At 42.4% G+C, this 22,211-nt stretch overlaps 1 protein-coding gene across 1 annotated transcript in view; it reads right to left on the bottom strand.

Moving 5' to 3' along the window:
• LOC115115677 (titin-like) overlaps nt 1–22,211 on the bottom strand; it is a 62,285-nt gene that overhangs the window by 18,182 nt on the left and 21,892 nt on the right. The window contains exons 10-13 of the mRNA XM_065026195.1: nt 13,654–13,800; nt 13,416–13,475; nt 13,124–13,244; nt 8,638–8,730 (exon numbers count right to left, since the gene is read on the bottom strand). Of these exons, the coding sequence (XP_064882267.1) occupies nt 8,638–8,730; nt 13,124–13,244; nt 13,416–13,475; nt 13,654–13,800 (421 nt within the window). The remainder of the gene's footprint in view (nt 1–8,637; nt 8,731–13,123; nt 13,245–13,415; nt 13,476–13,653; nt 13,801–22,211) is intronic.

Here is a 22,211-nt window from a genome sequence, read left to right as displayed (position 1 = left end):
TGATGACGTTACATAGGTTACTGTAGCCTACTGATGACGTTACATAGGTTACTGTATTCTACTGATGACGTTACATAGGTTACTGTGTTCTACTGTATTCTACTGATGACGTTACATAGGTTACTGTAATCTACTGATGACGTTACATAGGTTACTGTATTCTACTGATGACGTTACATAGTTTACTGTGTTCTACTGTATTCTACTGATGACGTTACATAGGTTACTGTAATCTACTGATGACGTTACATAGGTTACTGTATTCTACTGATGACGTTACATAGGTTACTGTATTCTACTGATGACGTTACATAGGTTACTGTAATCTACTGATGACGTTACATAGGTTACTGTATTCTACTGATGACGTTACATAATTTACTGTGTTCTACTGTATTCTACTGATGACGTTACATAGTTTACTGTATTCTACTGATGACGTTACATAGGTTACTGTGTTCTACTGTATTCTACTGATGACGTTACATAGTTTACTGTATTCTACTGATGACGTTACATAGTTTACTGTGTTCTACTGTATTCTACTGATGACGTTACATAGTTTACTGTATTCTACTGATGACGTTACATAGGTTACTGTGTTCTACTGTATTCTACTGATGACGTTACATAGGTTACTGTAATCTACTGATGACGTTACATAGGTTACTGTATTCTACTGATGACGTTAGCCTCCAGTATTTATGCTGCAATAGTTTAAGTGTCGGGGGGCTAGGGTCAGTCTGTACATCTGGAGTATTTCTCCTGTCTTATCCGGTGTATTGTGTGAATTTAAGTCTGCTCCCTCTATCTCTCTCTTCTCTCGGAGGACCTGCTGAGCCCTAGGACCATGCCTCAGGACCATGCCTCAGGACTACCTGGCCTGATGACTCCTTGCTGTCCCCAGTCCACCGCATCATGCTGCTGCTCCAGTTTCAATTGTTCTGCCTTAGGCTATGGAACCCTGACCTGTTCACCGGACGTGCTACCTTGTCCCAGACCTGCTGTTTTTGACTCTCTCTACCGCACCTGCTGTCTCTAACTCTGAATGATCGGCTATGAAAAGCCAACTGACATTTACTCCTGAGGCGCTGACCTGTTTCACCCTCTACAACCACTGTAATTATTATTATCTGACCCTGCTGGTCATCGATGAACGTTTGAACATCTTGGCCATGTTCTGCGATAATCTCCACCCTGCACGGCCAGAAGAGGACTGGCCATCCCTCAGAGCCTGCTTCCTCTCTAGGTTTCTTCCTAGGTTTTGGTCTTTCTAGGGGGTTTTTCCTAGCCACCGTGCTTCTACACCTGCATTGCTTGCTGTTTGGGACTTTAGGCTGGGTTTCTGTACAGCACTTTGTGACATCGGCTGATGTAAAAAGGGCTAAATAAAAACATTTGATTGATTGATTGGTTACATAGTTTACTGTGTTCTACTGATGACGTTACATAGGTTACTGTAATCTACTGATGACGTTACATAGGTTACTGTAACCTACTGATGACGTTACATAGGTTACTGTGTTCTACTGATGACGTTACATAGGTTACTGTATTCTACTGATGACGTTACATAGGTTACTGTGTTCTACTGATGACGTTACATAGGTTACTGTAGCCTACTGATGACGTTACATAGGTTACTGTATTCTACTGATGACGTTACATAGGTTACTGTGTTCTACTGTATTCTACTGATGACGTTACATAGGTTACTGTAATCTACTGATGACGTTACATAGGTTACTGTATTCTACTGATGACGTTACATAGTTTACTGTGTTCTACTGTATTCTACTGATGACGTTACATAGGTTACTGTAATCTACTGATGACGTTACATAGGTTACTGTATTCTACTGATGACGTTACATAGGTTACTGTATTCTACTGATGACGTTACATAGGTTACTGTAATCTACTGATGACGTTACATAGGTTACTGTATTCTACTGATGACGTTACATAATTTACTGTGTTCTACTGTATTCTACTGATGACGTTACATAGTTTACTGTATTCTACTGATGACGTTACATAGGTTACTGTGTTCTACTGTATTCTACTGATGACGTTACATAGTTTACTGTATTCTACTGATGACGTTACATAGTTTACTGTGTTCTACTGTATTCTACTGATGACGTTACATAGTTTACTGTATTCTACTGATGACGTTACATAGGTTACTGTGTTCTACTGTATTCTACTGATGACGTTACATAGGTTACTGTAATCTACTGATGACGTTACATAGGTTACTGTATTCTACTGATGACGTTAGCCTCCAGTATTTATGCTGCAATAGTTTAAGTGTCGGGGGGCTAGGGTCAGTCTGTACATCTGGAGTATTTCTCCTGTCTTATCCGGTGTATTGTGTGAATTTAAGTCTGCTCCCTCTATCTCTCTCTTCTCTCGGAGGACCTGCTGAGCCCTAGGACCATGCCTCAGGACCATGCCTCAGGACTACCTGGCCTGATGACTCCTTGCTGTCCCCAGTCCACCGCATCATGCTGCTGCTCCAGTTTCAATTGTTCTGCCTTAGGCTATGGAACCCTGACCTGTTCACCGGACGTGCTACCTTGTCCCAGACCTGCTGTTTTTGACTCTCTCTACCGCACCTGCTGTCTCTAACTCTGAATGATCGGCTATGAAAAGCCAACTGACATTTACTCCTGAGGCGCTGACCTGTTTCACCCTCTACAACCACTGTAATTATTATTATCTGACCCTGCTGGTCATCGATGAACGTTTGAACATCTTGGCCATGTTCTGCGATAATCTCCACCCTGCACGGCCAGAAGAGGACTGGCCATCCCTCAGAGCCTGCTTCCTCTCTAGGTTTCTTCCTAGGTTTTGGTCTTTCTAGGGGTTTTTCCTAGCCACCGTGCTTCTACACCTGCATTGCTTGCTGTTTGGGACTTTAGGCTGGGTTTCTGTACAGCACTTTGTGACATCGGCTGATGTAAAAAGGGCTAAATAAAAACATTTGATTGATTGATTGGTTACATAGTTTACTGTGTTCTACTGATGACGTTACATAGGTTACTGTAATCTACTGATGACGTTACATAGGTTACTGTAACCTACTGATGACGTTACATAGGTTACTGTGTTCTACTGATGACGTTACATAGGTTACTGTATTCTACTGATGACGTTACATAGGTTACTGTGTTCTACTGATGACGTTACATAGGTTACTGTAGCCTACTGATGACGTTACATAGGTTACTGTATTCTACTGATGACGTTACATAGGTTACTGTGTTCTACTGTATTCTACTGATGACGTTACATAGGTTACTGTAATCTACTGATGACGTTACATAGGTTACTGTATTCTACTGATGACGTTACATAGTTTACTGTGTTCTACTCTATTCTACTGATGACGTTACATAGGTTACTGTAATCTACTGATGACGTTACATAGGTTACTGTATTCTACTGATGACGTTACATAGGTTACTGTATTCTACTGATGACGTTACATAGGTTACTGTAATCTACTGATGACGTTACATAGGTTACTGTATTCTACTGATGACGTTACATAGTTTACTGTGTTCTACTGTATTCTACTGATGACGTTACATAGTTTACTGTATTCTACTGATGACGTTACATAGGTTACTGTGTTCTACTGTATTCTACTGATGACGTTACATAGTTTACTGTATTCTACTGATGACGTTACATAGTTTACTGTGTTCTACTGTATTCTACTGATGACGTTACATAGTTTACTGTATTCTACTGATGACGTTACATAGGTTACTGTGTTCTACTGTATTCTACTGATGACGTTACATAGGTTACTGTAATCTACTGATGACGTTACATAGGTTACTGTATTCTACTGATGACGTTAGCCTCCAGTATTTATGCTGCAATAGTTTAAGTGTCGGGGCTAGGGTCAGTCTGTACATCTGGAGTATTTCTCCTGTCTTATCCGGTGTATTGTGTGAATTTAAGTCTGCTCCCTCTATCTCTCTCTTCTCTCGGAGGACCTGCTGAGCCCTAGGACCATGCCTCAGGACCATGCCTCAGGACTACCTGGCCTGATGACTCCTTGCTGTCCCCAGTCCACCGCATCATGCTGCTGCTCCAGTTTCAATTGTTCTGCCTTAGGCTATGGAACCCTGACCTGTTCACCGGACGTGCTACCTTGTCCCAGACCTGCTGTTTTTGACTCTCTCTCTACCGCACCTGCTGTCTCTAACTCTGAATGATCGGCTATGAAAAGCCAACTGACATTTACTCCTGAGGCGCTGACCTGTTTCACCCTCTACAACCACTGTAATTATTATTATCTGACCCTGCTGGTCATCGATGAACGTTTGAACATCTTGGCCATGTTCTGCGATAATCTCCACCCTGCACGGCCAGAAGAGGACTGGCCATCCCTCAGAGCCTGCTTCCTCTCTAGGTTTCTTCCTAGGTTTTGGTCTTTCTAGGGGGTTTTTCCTAGCCACCGTGCTTCTACACCTGCATTGCTTGCTGTTTGGGACTTTAGGCTGGGTTTCTGTACAGCACTTTGTGACATCGGCTGATGTAAAAAGGGCTAAATAAAAACATTTGATTGATTGATTGGTTACATAGTTTACTGTGTTCTACTGATGACGTTACATAGGTTACTGTAATCTACTGATGACGTTACATAGGTTACTGTAACCTACTGATGACGTTACATAGGTTACTGTGTTCTACTGATGACGTTACATAGGTTACTGTATTCTACTGATGACGTTACATAGGTTACTGTGTTCTACTGATGACGTTACATAGGTTACTGTAGCCTACTGATGACGTTACATAGGTTACTGTATTCTACTGATGACGTTACATAGGTTACTGTGTTCTACTGTATTCTACTGATGACGTTACATAGGTTACTGTAATCTACTGATGACGTTACATAGGTTACTGTATTCTACTGATGACGTTACATAGTTTACTGTGTTCTACTCTATTCTACTGATGACGTTACATAGGTTACTGTAATCTACTGATGACGTTACATAGGTTACTGTATTCTACTGATGACGTTACATAGGTTACTGTATTCTACTGATGACGTTACATAGGTTACTGTAATCTACTGATGACGTTACATAGGTTACTGTATTCTACTGATGACGTTACATAGTTTACTGTGTTCTACTGTATTCTACTGATGACGTTACATAGTTTACTGTATTCTACTGATGACGTTACATAGGTTACTGTGTTCTACTGTATTCTACTGATGACGTTACATAGTTTACTGTATTCTACTGATGACGTTACATAGTTTACTGTGTTCTACTGTATTCTACTGATGACGTTACATAGTTTACTGTATTCTACTGATGACGTTACATAGGTTACTGTGTTCTACTGTATTCTACTGATGACGTTACATAGGTTACTGTAATCTACTGATGACGTTACATAGGTTACTGTATTCTACTGATGACGTTAGCCTCCAGTATTTATGCTGCAATAGTTTAAGTGTCGGGGGGCTAGGGTCAGTCTGTACATCTGGAGTATTTCTCCTGTCTTATCCGGTGTATTGTGTGAATTTAAGTCTGCTCCCTCTATCTCTCTCTTCTCTCGGAGGACCTGCTGAGCCCTAGGACCATGCCTCAGGACCATGCCTCAGGACTACCTGGCCTGATGACTCCTTGCTGTCCCCAGTCCACCGCATCATGCTGCTGCTCCAGTTTCAATTGTTCTGCCTTAGGCTATGGAACCCTGACCTGTTCACCGGACGTGCTACCTTGTCCCAGACCTGCTGTTTTTGACTCTCTCTCTACCGCACCTGCTGTCTCTAACTCTGAATGATCGGCTATGAAAAGCCAACTGACATTTACTCCTGAGGCGCTGACCTGTTTCACCCTCTACAACCACTGTAATTATTATTATCTGACCCTGCTGGTCATCGATGAACGTTTGAACATCTTGGCCATGTTCTGCGATAATCTCCACCCTGCACGGCCAGAAGAGGACTGGCCATCCCTCAGAGCCTGCTTCCTCTCTAGGTTTCTTCCTAGGTTTTGGTCTTTCTAGGGGGTTTTTCCTAGCCACCGTGCTTCTACACCTGTATTGCTTGCTGTTTGGGGCTTTAGGCTGGGTTTCTGTACAGCACTTTGTGACATCGGCTGATGTAACAAGGGCTAAATAAAAACATTTGATTGATTGATTGGTTACATAGTTTACTGTGTTCTACTGATGACGTTACATAGGTTACTGTAATCTACTGATGACGTTACATAGGTTACTGTAACCTACTGATGACGTTACATAGGTTACTGTGTTCTACTGATGACGTTACATAGGTTACTGTATTCTACTGATGACGTTACATAGGTTACTGTGTTCTACTGATGACGTTACATAGGTTACTGTGTTTTACTGTATTCTACTGATGACGTTACATAGGTTACTGTAATCTACTGATGACGTTACATAGTTTACTGTGTTCTACTGATGACGTTACATAGGTTACTGTAATCTACTGATGACGTTACATAGGTTACTGTATTCTACTGATGTCGTTACATAGGTTACTGTATTCTACTGATGGCGTTACATAGGTTACTGTATTCTACTGATGACGTTACATAGGTTACTGTAATCTACTGATGACGTTACATAGGTTACTGTAATCTACTGATGACGTTACATAGGTTACTGTATTCTACTGATGACGTTACATAGGTTACTGTAATCTACTGATGACGTTACATAGGTTACTGTATTCTACTGATGACGTTACATAGTTTACTGTGTTCTACTGTATTCTACTGATGACGTTACATAGTTTACTGTGTTTTACTGTAGCCTACTGATGACGTTACATAGGTTACTGTATTCTACTGATGACGTTACATAGGTTACTGTAATCTACTGATGACGTTACATAGGTTACTGTAATCTACTGATGACGTTACATAGGTTACTGTATTCTACTGATGACATTACATAGTTTACTGTGTTCTACTGATGACGTTACATAGGTTACTGTAATCTACTGATGACGTTACATAGTTTACTGTGTTCTACTGTATTCTACTGATGACGTTACAAAGGTTACTGTAATCTACTGATGACGTTACATAGGTTACTGTAATCTACTGATGACGTTACATAGGTTACTGTATTCTACTGATGACATTACATAGTTTACTGTGTTCTACTGATGACGTTACATAGGTTACTGTAATCTACTGATGACGTTACATAGTTTACTGTGTTCTACTGATGACGTTACATAGGTTACTGTAATCTACTGATGACATTACATAGGTTACTGTATTCTACTGATGACATTACATAGTTTACTGTGTTCTACTGATGACGTTACATAGGTTACTGTAATCTACTGATGACGTTACATAGGTTACTGTATTCTACTGATGACGTTACATAGGTTACTGTAATCTACTGATGACGTTACATAGGTTACTGTATTCTACTGATGACGTTACATAGGTTACTGTAATCTACTGATGACGTTACATAGGTTACTGTATTCTACTGATGACGTTACATAGGTTACTGTGTTCTACTGTATTCTACTGATGACGTTACATAGGTTACTGTGTTCTACTGTATTCTACTGATGACGTTACAAAGGTTACTGTAATCTACTGATGACGTTACATAGGTTACTGTGTTCTACTGATGACGTTACATAGGTTACTGTGTTCTACTGATGACGTTACAAGTGTAATTCAGAAATTAGGGAGCGATGATGAATTAGAGAAGAATAGATTGACTTTTTCAATGCTAGTTAAGGACACTATAGTTATTTACACTATAAGGACACTATAGTTATTTACACTATAAGGACACTATAGTTATTACGTTTTATTCACTGCAAAAAGGGAAGATGTTTTTTAATTATCTTGCACACACAAGCTTGTTTGCTCTGGTCCAACGTTAAACCAACTCAGAAGTTCAAAGACATTGAAAGTTCCTCCATAGAAGCCAGTACTCTGTGGGTATAATTCAGTGGGCCCAATTCAGACGACGCATGTCACAACAAGACGCCGAGAGCTTCAAGGCAAGCTTCCTCCATCCTCTCCCACTGTCTCCGTCAACATTTCAGAGGCATCTCACAGCCTACACTGTGACTGGAAGCAGAGTGTGTGTTTGTCTTTCAGTATGATTAAACCATGCTGTTATGACAAAATACAATTTGCTTTAAAACGACTTTCCTATACAGATTAAAATCGCTTCTCCGCTCCACAGCAAGCTGCTCTATCCACACTGATCGGGGAAGTGATTTAATGTTATATTTCAGAGGTTTAAAAAAATAACAGAAAGGAACGATAGAAACCCTTACTATTAGTTGTTGTTAGAACCGGTTCAGAACTTTATTCCGCTGGTCGGAACAGAAGTAAAACAATAATGGTTCTGTTCAAAAGGACCGGAACATCATTTTGGTTCCAACCCCTGGTTGAGATGTAAGCTTTTTTTAGGAGCACCTTGTACGTTTCTAAGTGCTGTTTAGACAAAACACCGATGTGAAGTTTAAGTATATAAGAGGCTGATTTATCAAACTATTGTGGAAAATTGGTTGGTGGTGATACTATATTACTAACTACTGTTGCCCTCATTATTTCCCAGTGCTATTAGACTACTCACCAATCAGAACAAACGACTCCATTTTGTCCTTAAACGGCTGGAGGTGTTCTTCTGGAGAGCTGCAACACACCTTCTGAACCCCTTTCTCACACACTGGGGAAACAGGATACAAAACACGGGTTCTCTTTCAATGAGACAACATTATGTGCAGACGATCCCAAACGCCCCACCAACTTGAAAAGTGTGACAGCATGTTTCTTGGGTGAGTGGAATGGTGTTACTCTGTGTTAGTGTTCGGGAGACTCCCTCAGCCTGTGGAACTCTCTCTCTCTCTGTAGTTAGTGATACAGGGGCGGAGGGTAGCCTAGTGTTTAGAGAGTTGGACTAGTAACAGGAAGGTTGCAAGTTCAAACCCCCGAGCTGACAAGGTACAAATCTGTAGTTCTGCCCCTGAACAGGCAGTTAACCCACTAGGCCGTCATTGAAAATAAGAATTTGTTCTTTAACTGACTTGCCTAGTTAAAATGAAATACTTCAATTTCTTCACAGCCTTTAACCTCAGACCCAGTGTTCTGTTCTCACCAGGCCCCATTCATTCACACAGGCAGCCATTCAGAAACCCTGGTTATAGTTAAGCTACGTCTTTAAGTGTGCACATATGATTCTATTACCCAACCAGCCCCAGCTATGGTAGTGCTGAGGTCAATGCACCTCACTCTCTCTCTCTATTCCTGTGTGTGTGTGTGTTTGTGCGTGTGTGTGTGTGTGTGTGTGTGTGTGTGTGTGTGTGTGTGTGTGTGTGTGTGTGTGTCCGGAGACTTGGTGGAGTGTCTCTGATTCAGAGTCTCTGTGTGTGTGTGTGTGTGTGTGTGTGTGTGTGTGTGTGTGTGTGTGTTTGTGCGTGTGTGTGCGTGCGTCCAGAGACTTGGTGGAGTGTCTCTGATTCAGAGTCTCTCTCTGTGTGTGTGTGTGTGTGTGTGTGTGTGTGTGTGTGTGTGTGTGTGTGTGTGTGTGTGTGTGTGTGTGTGTGTGTGTGTCCGGAGACTTGGTGGAGTGTCTCTGATTCAGAGTCTCTGTGTGTGTGTGTGTGTGTGTGTGTGTGTGTGTGTGTGTGTGTGTGTGTGTGTGTGTGTGCGTGCGTCCAGAGACTTGGTGGAGTGTCTCTGATTCAGAGTCTCTCTCTGTGTGTGTGTGTGTGTGTGTGTGTGTGTGTGTGTGTGTGTCCGGAGACTTAGTGGAGTGTCTCTGATTCAGAGTCTCTGTGGAAGAGCCCTGGCGCCTTTCAGATACAGCTATAATCCTGCCCATCAGATCTGTCTCCGTGTCTTTGTGAGCCTGTACTGTACCGTTGCCAGCGATCAGAGTGGAGGGCGACCATCACTGTCCTTATGTAATCTGAGGGGGTACATCTTATCAACCCAAACGGACCGCCCTATAAACACAAACACGCCCCCCCATACACACACACCCTCATACACACCCATATACACCCCCCCCACACACACACACACACACACACACACACATACACACCCATATACACACCCATATACACACCCATATACACACACATACACACCCATATACACACACACACACTACGAGCTGTGGCCCCACAGATGTGTGTCGCAGATGCCCTTCTCTCTACCTCTCAACACGACCAGGTCTTATCATTGAGAGGCCCAGCCACCATCTCGCTCTCCATCTCAGGAGCCTTTTGTCCTGCTGGTTCAACCTCCCTCATGCCTGGGGTGAACCACGCCTTTGTTTTCATCTGTTCCCTCTTAGATAGTTTGTGTAGAGTGTGTGTGTGTTGGTTTTTCTATCCTTGTGGGGACCTGAAATCCCCAAAAGTCCCCACAAGGACAGAAAACAAGGACAATGCTCCCCCGTGGGGACAAATGCTATTTTAAGCTTAGTAGTTGGGTTTAGGGTTAAGGTTAGGGTTAAGGTTAGGTTTAGAGGGATTGGGTTAGGGTTAAGGTAAGGGTTTGGGTTAGGTTTAGGGGTTGAGTTAGGGTTAGGGTTAGGTTTAAGGTAAGGGTTGGGGTTAGGTTTAGGGGTTGGTGTTAGGTTTAGGGGTTGAGTTAGGGTTAAGGTTAGGGTTAAGGTTAGGGTTAAGGTAAGGGTTAGGGTTAAGGTTAGGGTTAAGGTTAGGGTTGAGTTAGGGTTAAGGTTAGGGTTAAGGTAAGGGTTAAGGTAATGGTTAAGGTTAGGGTTAGGGTTAAGGTTAGAGTTAAGGTAAGGGTTAAGGTAAGGGTTAGGGTTAAGTTTAGGGTTAAGGTAAGGGTTAAGGTTAGGGTTAAGGTTAGGGTTAAGGTTAGGGTTAAGGTAAGGGTTAAGGTTAGGGTTAACCTAAGGGTTAAGGTAAGGGTTGGGGTTAGGGCAAATAATTTTAGGTCCGCACAAGGATAGAAGAACAAAACGTGTCTGTGTCTGTGTCTGTGTGTGTGTGTGTGTGTGTGTGTGTGTGTGTGTGTGTGTGTGTGTGTGTGTGTGTGTGTGTGTGTGTGTGTGTGTGCGCGCGCGTGCGCGCGCGTGTGTACTGAGCTATTCTCTGCTCTCCTGTTGAAACATCAGTTTATCCCCACTGGGAAATATGAACTGTCAGCTGTAGTCATTGAATGAATCACTTTGCGGTGGTCTGTGCCTTTGCACAATACATATAGAATATATTGTTTCTTTGTCAGGAAAGAAATCACATCTATTTGTGGAAGCACTGAGTGGTCACACAGGTCAAGAGCTGCCCAATCACAGATGAGATATAACCTACACGAAACAAACAAAAACACAACTCGAGAAGTGTGTTTGAGTTTGCTGTGAGGTGCATCAGCTGCTCTACAGGACAGTAGTTCAACTCTATCTCAAAATACACCTGTTTCTCCAAAAGTAGACCTCTGTTTACCTGAGACTGAATGACCCTCTTCCTGTGTGAAAGGACCAAACTCCGCTCCAACACAAAAGGCAAAACATAGAAAGACTCGCTAGTCGCCACACGATGCAGATACCCGCCTCCACAGTTTACACAAATCCTGAATGACAACAGTATTCTTTGTAATCTTATCTGGGTGATGATGATGGAGCGTGGCGCGGGGGCGGGTTGTAACCGTGGCTCCCAGCAGGCTGTATTATGACTGGGCCTGGAGACTGGCTCCTCCGGCTCCTGTGATACCCTGATTGGTCGGTGAGCCAGAGGGAACAAACAGAGCAGCAGTAGGAGTAAAGAGAGAAAGAGACAGGGGGTGGATACAGAGAGTGAGGGGGAGAGAGAGAGAGAGAGAGGGGGAGAGAGAGAGAGAGACAGAGAAAGAGACAGGGGTGGATACAGAGAGTGAGGGGAGAGAGAGAGAGAGAGAGGGGGAAGAGAGAGAGACAGAGAAAGAGACAGGGGGAGAGAGACAAGCAGAGAGAGAGAAAGAGAGAAAGAGAGACAGAGAGAGAGAGAGCGAGAGAGAGACCGAGAGCGAGAGAGAGTCAGAGAGAGAGAGAGAGAGAGACAGACAGAAAGAGAGACAGAGAGAGAGACAGAAAGATAGAGAGAGAGAGACAGAAAGATAGAGAGAGAGAGAGACAGACAGAAAGATAGAGAGAAAGAGAAAGAGAGAGAGACAGAAAGATAGAGAGAGAGAGAGAGACAGAAAGATAGAGAGACAGAGAGAGAGAGAGAGAGAGAGAGACAGAAAGATAGAGAGAGAGAGAGAGAGACAGAAAGATAGAGAGAGAGAGAGACAGAAATATATATATAGAGAGAGAGAGAGACAGACAGAAAGATAGAGAGAAAGAGAGAGAGAGAGAGAGACAGAAAGATAGAGAGAGAGAAAGATAGAGAGAGAGAGAGAGAGAGAGAGAGACAGAAAGATAGAGAGACAGAGAGAGAGAGAGAGAGAGAGAGAGAGAGAGAGAGAGACAGAAAGATAGAGAGAGAGAGAGAGACAGAAAAAGAGAGAGAGAGAGAGAGAGAGAGACAGAAAGATAGAGAGAGAGACAGAAAGATAGAGAGAGAGAGAGAGAGAGAGAGACAGACAGAAAGATAGAGAGAGAGAGAAAGATAGAGAGAGAGAGAGACAGAAAGAGAGAGAGAGAGACAGAAAGATAGAGAGACAGAGAGAGAGAGAGAGAGAGAGAGAGAGAGAGAGAGAGAGCGATCGGTTGCCACCATCTGGGGTGCATCTATGTGCATCGATGCATCTAAACCAGGGTTTCTTAAACTATGAGTCGCGACCTAAAAGGGGGCCGTGGGCATGTTGGAGGTGAGCAGCGAGTTATGAGAAAACACTATTTCATCTTAATTTAGGTCAACGGAGGACAACTTGGGTCACAGGAAGTTGGTAAATTTCTCATTTGGGTCTGGAGCTGAAAAGTTGTTACTGAAGGCGAAACCCCAGTGATAACCTTTGACTCTGGCACAGCAGGTGAAACAGTCAGTCAGTCAGTCGGCCTGCATGTCTCTGCCTGTCTTCTTGCCTGCCTGCCTGCATGCCTGCCTGCATATCTGTTTGTGTTGCTGACGTCACCGTGTTGTGATTAGGCATGAATGACCTCTGACCTGTCAGGTCTCGTCTCAGCTGTCTCAGGTCCTTGGAGATGTCTTCAAACTTGACCTGGGCAGCCAGGAACACATCCTGAGGCTCAGGGAGAGGGAATACACTTCTCTCTGTTCCAGCGTTCTGGAGGGAAACAATAACAGCAACATCAGAGTGACAACAACAACATGATATTTGTTCCATATAGAAAGAAAAAAAATGAAAACACCAGAATGTCTAAAAACTAAAACACCCATAGACTAAGTTCCAGTAAAATGTATGTCAATAAAGTGATGAACAAATGTTTGACATTACCTCGTCCAGGTTGCGGAGATAGTACGATGTCACATAGTCAACCAGACTGATACGGTTGTCCTTCAGAAAAACCAGAAGAGAACAGAGAGGATAAACGATCCTCAACCACAAAGGAAACCAACACAAAGCAATACATCTGTTCTTTATTCTGCTTCTAAAATGCTGTGAGTTGTAGGTCTTTACTAGGTGATATTATACACTCATCTAGCCCTACATTGTCCTGTAACACACCCCTTACCCTGCTCTTGACATCCTTTAGTTTGGGCAGGATCTCCAGTCCGAAGCCGTCTGCCTGTCCTCTGGTCCTGTTGCCCCCGTTCATGTGGTTCCCCAGGGCTAAAATCAGACCCATCACCTCCCTCACACTGCAGGTGTCCATCAGATCCTGGAGACGGAAATGTACTGTTAACTGAACATAGTGTTGACTGTACTTCAGACCACTGAGACAAGTTACATTTACGTTTAATGTGATAATGCGGTCGGTGACACATTGCTTCTTGAAAGTCCAATATCTTGAAAACTTGATTGCTGACATGCAAAACATTTTAGGATTCTATCAACAGTGGACTAATGAAACAAATACCAACAGATCGTTTTTGAGTAAAGTTTCTCTGTAAGACTCTTTATTTAGTCTGCAAAATGTGTTCTACAATAAAACACGTTTCCTGTGGTTTCTATGTTGCTTGGACCACTAAAACACTCCACCCCTTTGACAGACATCTAGGATGAACTAACATGAAGAGAGAGTTTCACCCTTTGACAGACATCTAGGATGAACTAACATGAAGAGAGAGTTCCACCCCTTTGACAGACATCTAGGATGAACTAACATGAAGAGAGTTCCACCCTTTGACAGACATCTAGGATGAACTAACATGAAGAGAGAGTTTCACCCTTTGACAGCCATCTAGGATGAACTAACATGAAGAGAGAGTTTCACCCTTTGACAGACATCTAGGATGAACTAACATGAAGAGAGAGTTTCACCCTTTGACAGCCATCTAGGATGAACTAACATGAAGAGAGAGTTTCACCCTTTGACAGACATCTAGGATGAACTAACATGAAGAGAGAGTTCCACCCCTTTGACAGACATCTAGGATGAACTAACATGAAGAGAGAGTTCCACCCCTTTGACAGACATCTAGGATGAACTAACATGAAGAGAGAGTTCCACCCTTTGACAGACATCTAGGATGAACTAACATGAAGAGAGAGTTCCACCCCTTTGACAGACATCTAGGATGAACTAACATGAAGAGAGAGTTCCACCCCTTTGACAGACATCTAGGATGAACTAACATGAAGAGAGAGTTCCACCCTTTGACAGACATCTAGGATGAACTAACATGAAGAGAGTTCCAACCCTTTGACAGACATCTAGGATGAACTAACATGAAGAGAGAGTTTCACCCTTTGACAGACATCTAGGATGAACTTCAGAGTTCCACCCTTTGACAGACATCCTTTGACAGACATCTAGGATGAACTAACATGAAGAGAGAGTTCCACCCTTTGACAGACATCTAGGATGAACTAACATGAAGAGAGAGTTTCACCCTTTGACAGACATCTAGGATGAACTAACATGAAGAGAGAGTTTCACCCTTTGACAGACATCTAGGATGAACTAACATGAAGAGAGTTTCACCCTTTGACAGACATCTAGGATGAACTAACATGAAGAGAGAGTTCCACCCTTTGACAGACATCTAGGATGAACTAACATGAAGAGAGAGTTTCACCCTTTGACAGACATCTAGGATGAACTAACATAACACCTTTGACAGACATCTAGGATGAACTAACATGAAGAGAGAGTTCCAACCTTTGACAGACATCTAGTATGAACTAACATGAAGAGAGAGTTTCACCCTTTGACAGACATCTAGTATGAACTAACATGAAGAGAGAGTTTCACCCTTTGACAGCCATCTAGGATGAACTAACATGAAGAGAGAGTTCCACCCTTTGACAGACATCTAGGATGAACTAACATGAAGAGAGAGTTCCACCCTTTGACAGACATCTAGGATGAACTAACATGAAGAGAGAGTTCCACCCTTTGACAGACATCTAGGATGAACTAACATGAAGAGAGAGTTCCACCCTTTGACAGACATCTAGGATGAACTAACATGAAGAGAGAGTTCCACCCCTTTGACAGACATCTAGGATGAACTAACATGAAGAGAGAGTTCCACCCCTTTGACAGACATCTAGGATGAACTAACATGAAGAGAGAGTTCCACCCTTTGACAGACATCTAGGATGAACTAACATGAAGAGAGAGTTCCACCCTTTGACATCAGAACTAACATCTAGGATGAACTAACATGAAGAGAGAGTTCCACCCTTTGACAGACATCTAGATGAACATCTTTGACAGACATCTAGATGAACTAACATGAAGAGAGAGTTTCACCCTTTCCATCTAGGATGAACTAACATGAAGAGAGTTTCACCCTTTGACAGACATCTAGGATGAACTAACATGAAGAGAGAGTTCCACCCTTTGACAGACATCTAGGATGAACTAACATGAAGAGAGAGTTCCACCCTTTGACAGACATCTAGGATGAACTAACATGAAGAGAGAGTTCCACCCTTTGACAGACATCTAGGATGAACTAACATGAAGAGAGAGTTTCACCCTTTGACAGACATCTAGGATGAACTAACATGAAGAGAGAGTTTCACCCTTTGACAGACATCTAGGATGAACTAACATGAAGAGAGAGTTCCACCCTTTGACAGACATCTAGGATGAACTAACATGAAGAGAGACACCCCTTTGACAGACATCTAGGATGAACTAACATGAAGAGAGAGTTCCACCCTTTGACAGACATCTAGGATGAACTAACATGAAGAGAGAGTTTCACCCTTTGACAGACATCTAGGATGAACTAACATGAAGAGACCCTTTGAGACATTGAACTAACAGTTCCCTTTGACAGACATCTAGGATGAACTAACATGAAGAGAGAGTTCCACCCCTTTGACAGACATCTAGGATGAACTAACATGAAGAGAGAGTTCCACCCTTTGACAGACATCTAGGATGATGAAGAGAGAGTTCCACTAATCTAGGATGAACTAACATGAAGAGAGAGTTCCACCCCTTTGACAGACATCTAGGATGAACTAACATGAAGAGAGAGTTCCACCCCTTTGACAGACATCTAGGATGAACTAACATGAAGAGAGAGTTCACCCTTTGACAGACATCTAGGATGAACTAACATGAAGAGAGAGTTCCACCCTTTGACAGACATCTAGGATGAACTAACATGAAGAGAGAGTTCCACCCCTTTGACAGACATCTAGGATGAACTAACATGAAGAGAGAGTTCCACCCTTTGACAGACATCTAGGATGAACTAACATGAAGAGAGAGTTCCACCCTTTGACAGACATCTAGGATGAACTAACATGAAGAGAGAGTTCCACCCTTTGACAGACATCTAGGATGAACTAACATGAAGAGAGAGTTCACCTTTGACAGACATCTAGGATGAACTAACATGAAGAGAGAGTTCCACCCTTTGACAGACATCTAGGATGAACTAACATGAAGAGAGAGTTCCACCCTTTGACAGACATCTAGGATGAACTAACATGAAGAGAGAGTTCCACCCTTTGACAGACATCTAGGATGAACTAACATGAAGAGAGAGTTCCACCCTTTGACAGACATCTAGGATGAACTAACATGAAGAGAGAGTTCCACCCTTTGACAGACATCTAGGATGAACTAACATGAAGAGAGAGTTCCACCCTTTGACAGACATCTAGGATGAACTAACATGAGAGTTCCACCTTTGACAGACATCTAGATGAACTAACATGAAGAGAGAGTTCCACCCTTTGACAGACATCTAGGATGAACTAACATGAAGAGAGAGTTCCACCCTTTGACAGACATCTAGGATGAACTAACATGAAGAGAGAGTTCCACCCTTTGACAGACATCTAGGATGAACTAACATGAAGAGAGAGTTCCACCCTTTGACAGACCTTTGACAGACATCTAGGATGAACTAACATGAAGAGAGAGTTCCACCCTTTGACAGACATCTAGGATGAACTAGGATGAACTAACATGAAGAGAGAGTTCCACCCTTTGACAGACATCTAGGATGAACTAACATGAAGAGAGAGTTCCACCCTTTGACAGACATCTAGGATGAACTAACATGAAGAGAGAGTTCCACCCCTTTGACAGACATCTAGGATGAACTAACATGAAGAGAGAGTTCCACCCCTTTGACAGACATCTAGGATGAACTAACATGAAGAGAGAGTTCCACCCTTTGACAGACATCTAGGATGAACTAACATGAAGAGAGTTTCACCCTTTGACAGACATCTAGGATGAACTAACATGAAGAGAGAGTTCCACCCTTTGACAGACATCTAGGATGAACTAACATGAAGAGAGAGTTCCACCCTTTGACAGACATCTAGGATGAACTAACATGAAGAGAGAGTTCCACCCTTTGACAGACATCTAGGATGAACTAACATGAAGAGAGAGTTCCACCCTTTGACAGACATCTAGGATGAACTAACATGAAGAGAGAGTTCCACCCTTTGACAGACATCTAGGATGAACTAACATGAAGAGAGAGTTCCACCCCTTTGACAGACATCTAGGATGAACTAACATGAAGAGAGAGTTCCACCCTTTGACAGACATCTAGGATGAACTAACATGAAGAGAGAGTTTCACCCTTTGACAGACATCTAGGATGAACTAACATGAGTTCCACCCTTTGACAGACATCTAGGATGAACTAACAGAGAGAGTTCCACCCTTTGACAGACATCTAGGATGAACTAACATGAAGAGAGAGTTCCACCCTTTGACAGACATCTAGGATGAACTAACATGAAGAGAGAGTTCCCCAGACATCTTGACTAGACATTCCAGGATGAACTAACATAACAAGAGAGAGTTCCACCCTTTGACAGACATCTAGGATGAACTAACATGAAGAGAGAGTTCCACCCCTTTGACAGACATCTAGGATGAACTAACATGAAGAGAGAGTTCCACCCTTTGACAGACATCTAGGATGAACTAACATGAAGAGAGAGTTCACCCTTTGACAGACATCTAGGATGAACTAACATGAAGAGAGAGTTCCACCCTTTGACAGACATCTAGGATGAACTAACATGAAGAGAGAGTTCCACCCTTTGACAGACATCTAGGATGAACTAACATGAAGAGAGAGTTTCACCCTTTGACAGACATCTAGGATGAACTAACATGAAGAGAGAGTTCCACCCTTTGACAGACATCTAGGATGAACTAACATGAAGAGAGAGTTCACCCTTTGACAGACATCTAGGATGAACTAACATGAAGAGAGAGTTTCACCCTTTGACAGACATCTAGGATGAACTAACATGAATGAGAGTTTCACCCTTTGACAGACATCTAGGATGAACTAACATGAAGAGAGAGAGTTCACCCTTTGACAGACATCTAGGATGAACTAACATGAAGAGAGAGTTCCACCCTTTGACAGACATCTAGGATGAACTAACATGAAGAGAGAGTTCCACCCTTTGACAGACATCTAGGATGAACTAACATGAAGAGAGAGTTCCACCCTTTGACAGACATCTAGGATGAACTAACATGAAGAGAGAGTTTCACCCTTTGACAGACATCTAGGATGAACTAACATGAAGAGAGAGTTCCACCCTTTGACAGACATCTAGGATGAACTAACATGAAGAGAGACATCTGACAGGATGAACTAACATGAAGAGAGAGTTCCACCCTTTGACAGACATCTAGGATGAACTAACATGAAGAGAGAGTTCCACCCCTTTGACAGACATCTAGGATGAACTAACATGAAGAGAGAGTTCCATCTAGGATGAACCTTTGACAGACATCTAGGATGAACTAACATGAAGAGAGAGTTCCACCCTTTGACAGACATCTAGGATGAACTAACATGAAGAGAGAGTTCCACCCTTTGACAGACATCTAGGATGAACTAACATGAAGAGAGAGTTTCACCCTTTGACAGACATCTAGGATGAACTAACATGAAGAGAGAGTTCCACCCTTTGACAGACATCTAGGATGAACTAACATGAAGAGAGAGTTCCACCCTTTGACAGACATCTAGGATGAACTAACATGAAGAGAGAGTTCCACCCTTTGACAGACATCTAGGATGAACTAACATGAAGAGAGAGTTCCCCTTTGACAGACATCTAGGATGAACTAACATGAAAGAGAGTTCCACCCTTTGACAGACATCTAGGATGAACTAACATGAAGAGAGAGTTTCACCCTTTGACAGACATCTAGGATGAACTAACATGAAGAGAGAGTTTCACCCTTTGACAGACATCTAGGATGAACTAACATGAAGAGAGAGTTCACCCTTTGACAGACATCTAGGATGAACTAACATGAAGAGAGAGTTCCACAGACATCTAGGATGAACTTGACAGACATCTAGGATGAACTAACATGAAGAGAGAGTTTCACCCTTTGACAGACATCTAGGATGAACTAACATGAAGAGAGTTAGGATGAACTAACCAGTTCCACCCCTTTGACAGACATCTAGGATGAACTAACATGAAGAGAGAGTTCCACCCTTTGACAGACATCTAGGATGAACTAACATGAAGAGAGAGTTTCACCCTTTGACAGCCATCTAGGATGAACTAACATGAAGAGAGAGTTCCACCCTTTGACAGACATCTAGGATGAACTAACATGGAGAGAGTTCCACCCCTTTGACAGACATCTAGGATGAACTAACATGAAGAGAGAGTTCCACCCCTTTGACAGACATCTAGGATGAACTAACATGAAGAGAGAGTTCCACCCTTTGACAGACATCTAGGATGAACTAACATGAAGAGAGAGTTCCACCCTTTGACAGACATCTAGGATGAACTAACATGAAGAGAGAGTTCCACCCTTTGACAGACATCTAGGATGAACTAACATGAAGAGAGAGTTTCACCCTTTGACAGACATCTAGGATGAACTAACATGAAGAGAGTTCCACCCTTTGACAGACATCTAGGATGAACTAACATGAAGAGAGAGTTTCACCCTTTGACAGACATCTAGGATGAACTAACATGAAGAGAGAGTTCCACCCTTTGACAGACATCTAGGATGAACTAACATGAAGAGAGAGTTCCACCCTTTGACAGACATCTAGGATGAACTAACATGAAGAGAGAGTTTCACCCTTTGACAGACATCTAGGATGAACTAACATGAAAGAGAGTTCCACCCTTTGACAGACATCTAGGATGAACTAACATGAAGAGAGTTTCACCCTTTGAGTTGAACTAACATGAAGAGAGAGTTTCCCTTTGACAGACATCTAGGATGAACTAACATGAGTTCCACCCTTTGACAGACATCTAGGATGAACTAACATGAAGAGAGTTTCCACCCTTTGACAGACATCTAGGATGAACTAACATGAAGAGAGAGTTTCACCCTTTGACAGACATCTAGGATGAACTAACATGAAGAGAGAGTTCACCCTTTGACAGACATCTAGGATGAACTAACATGAAGAGAGAGTTCCACCCTTTGACAGACATCTAGGATGAACTAACATGAAGAGAGAGTTTCACCCTTTGACAGACATCTAGGATGAACTAACATGAAGAGAGAGTTTCACCCTTTGACAGACATCTAGGATGAACTAACATGAAGAGAGAGTTCCCCCTTTGACATCTAGGATGAACTAACATGAAGAGAGAGTTTCACCCTTTGACAGACATCTAGGATGAACTAACATGAAGAGTTTCACCCTTTGACAGACATCTAGGATGAACTAACATGAAGAGAGAGTTCCACCCTTTGACAGACATCTAGGATGAACTAACATGAAGAGAGAGTTTCACCCTTTGACAGACATCTAGGATGAACTAACATGAAGAGAGAGTTTCACCCTTTGACAGACATCTAGGATGAACTAACATGAAGAGAGAGTTTCACCCTTTGACAGACATCTAGGATGAACTAACATGAAGAGAGAGTTTCACCCTTTGACAGACATCTAGGATGAACTAACATGAAGAGAGAGTTTCACCCTTTGACAGACATCTAGGATGAACTAACATGAAGAGAGAGTTTCACCCTTTGACAGACATCTAGGATGAACTAACATGAAGAGAGAGTTTCACCCTTTGACAGACATCTAGGATGAACTAACATGAAGAGAGAGTTTCACCCTTTGACAGACATCTAGGATGAACTAACATGAAGAGAGAGTTTCACCCTTTGACAGACATCTAGGATGAACTAACATGAAGTTTCACCTTTGACAGACATCTAGATGAACTAACCACCCTTTGACAGCCCTCTAGGATGAACTAACATGAAGAGAGAGTTTCACCCTTTGACAGACATCTAGGATGAACTAACATGAAGAGAGAGTTTCACCCTTTGACAGACATCTAGGATGAACTAACATGAAGAGAGAGTTCCACCCTTTGACAGACATCTAGGATGAACTAACATGAAGAGAGAGTTCCACCCTTTGACAGACATCTAGGATGAACTAACATGAAGAGAGAGTTTCACCCTTTGACAGACATCTAGGATGAACTAACATGAAGAGAGAGTTTCACCCTTTGACAGACATCTAGGATGAACTAACATGAAGAGAGAGTTTCACCCTTTGACAGACATCTAGGATGAACTAACATGAAGAGAGAGTTTCACCCTTTGACAGACATCTAGTATGAACTAACATGAAGAGAGAGTTTCACCCTTTGACAGAC

This window comes from Oncorhynchus nerka, linkage group LG13 (genome assembly GCF_034236695.1).
Source record: "Oncorhynchus nerka isolate Pitt River linkage group LG13, Oner_Uvic_2.0, whole genome shotgun sequence".
Lineage (NCBI taxonomy): Eukaryota > Metazoa > Chordata > Actinopteri > Salmoniformes > Salmonidae > Oncorhynchus > Oncorhynchus nerka.
Note: the sequence above shows the minus strand (reverse complement) of the source record. Positions and strands in the feature narration are given on the sequence as shown.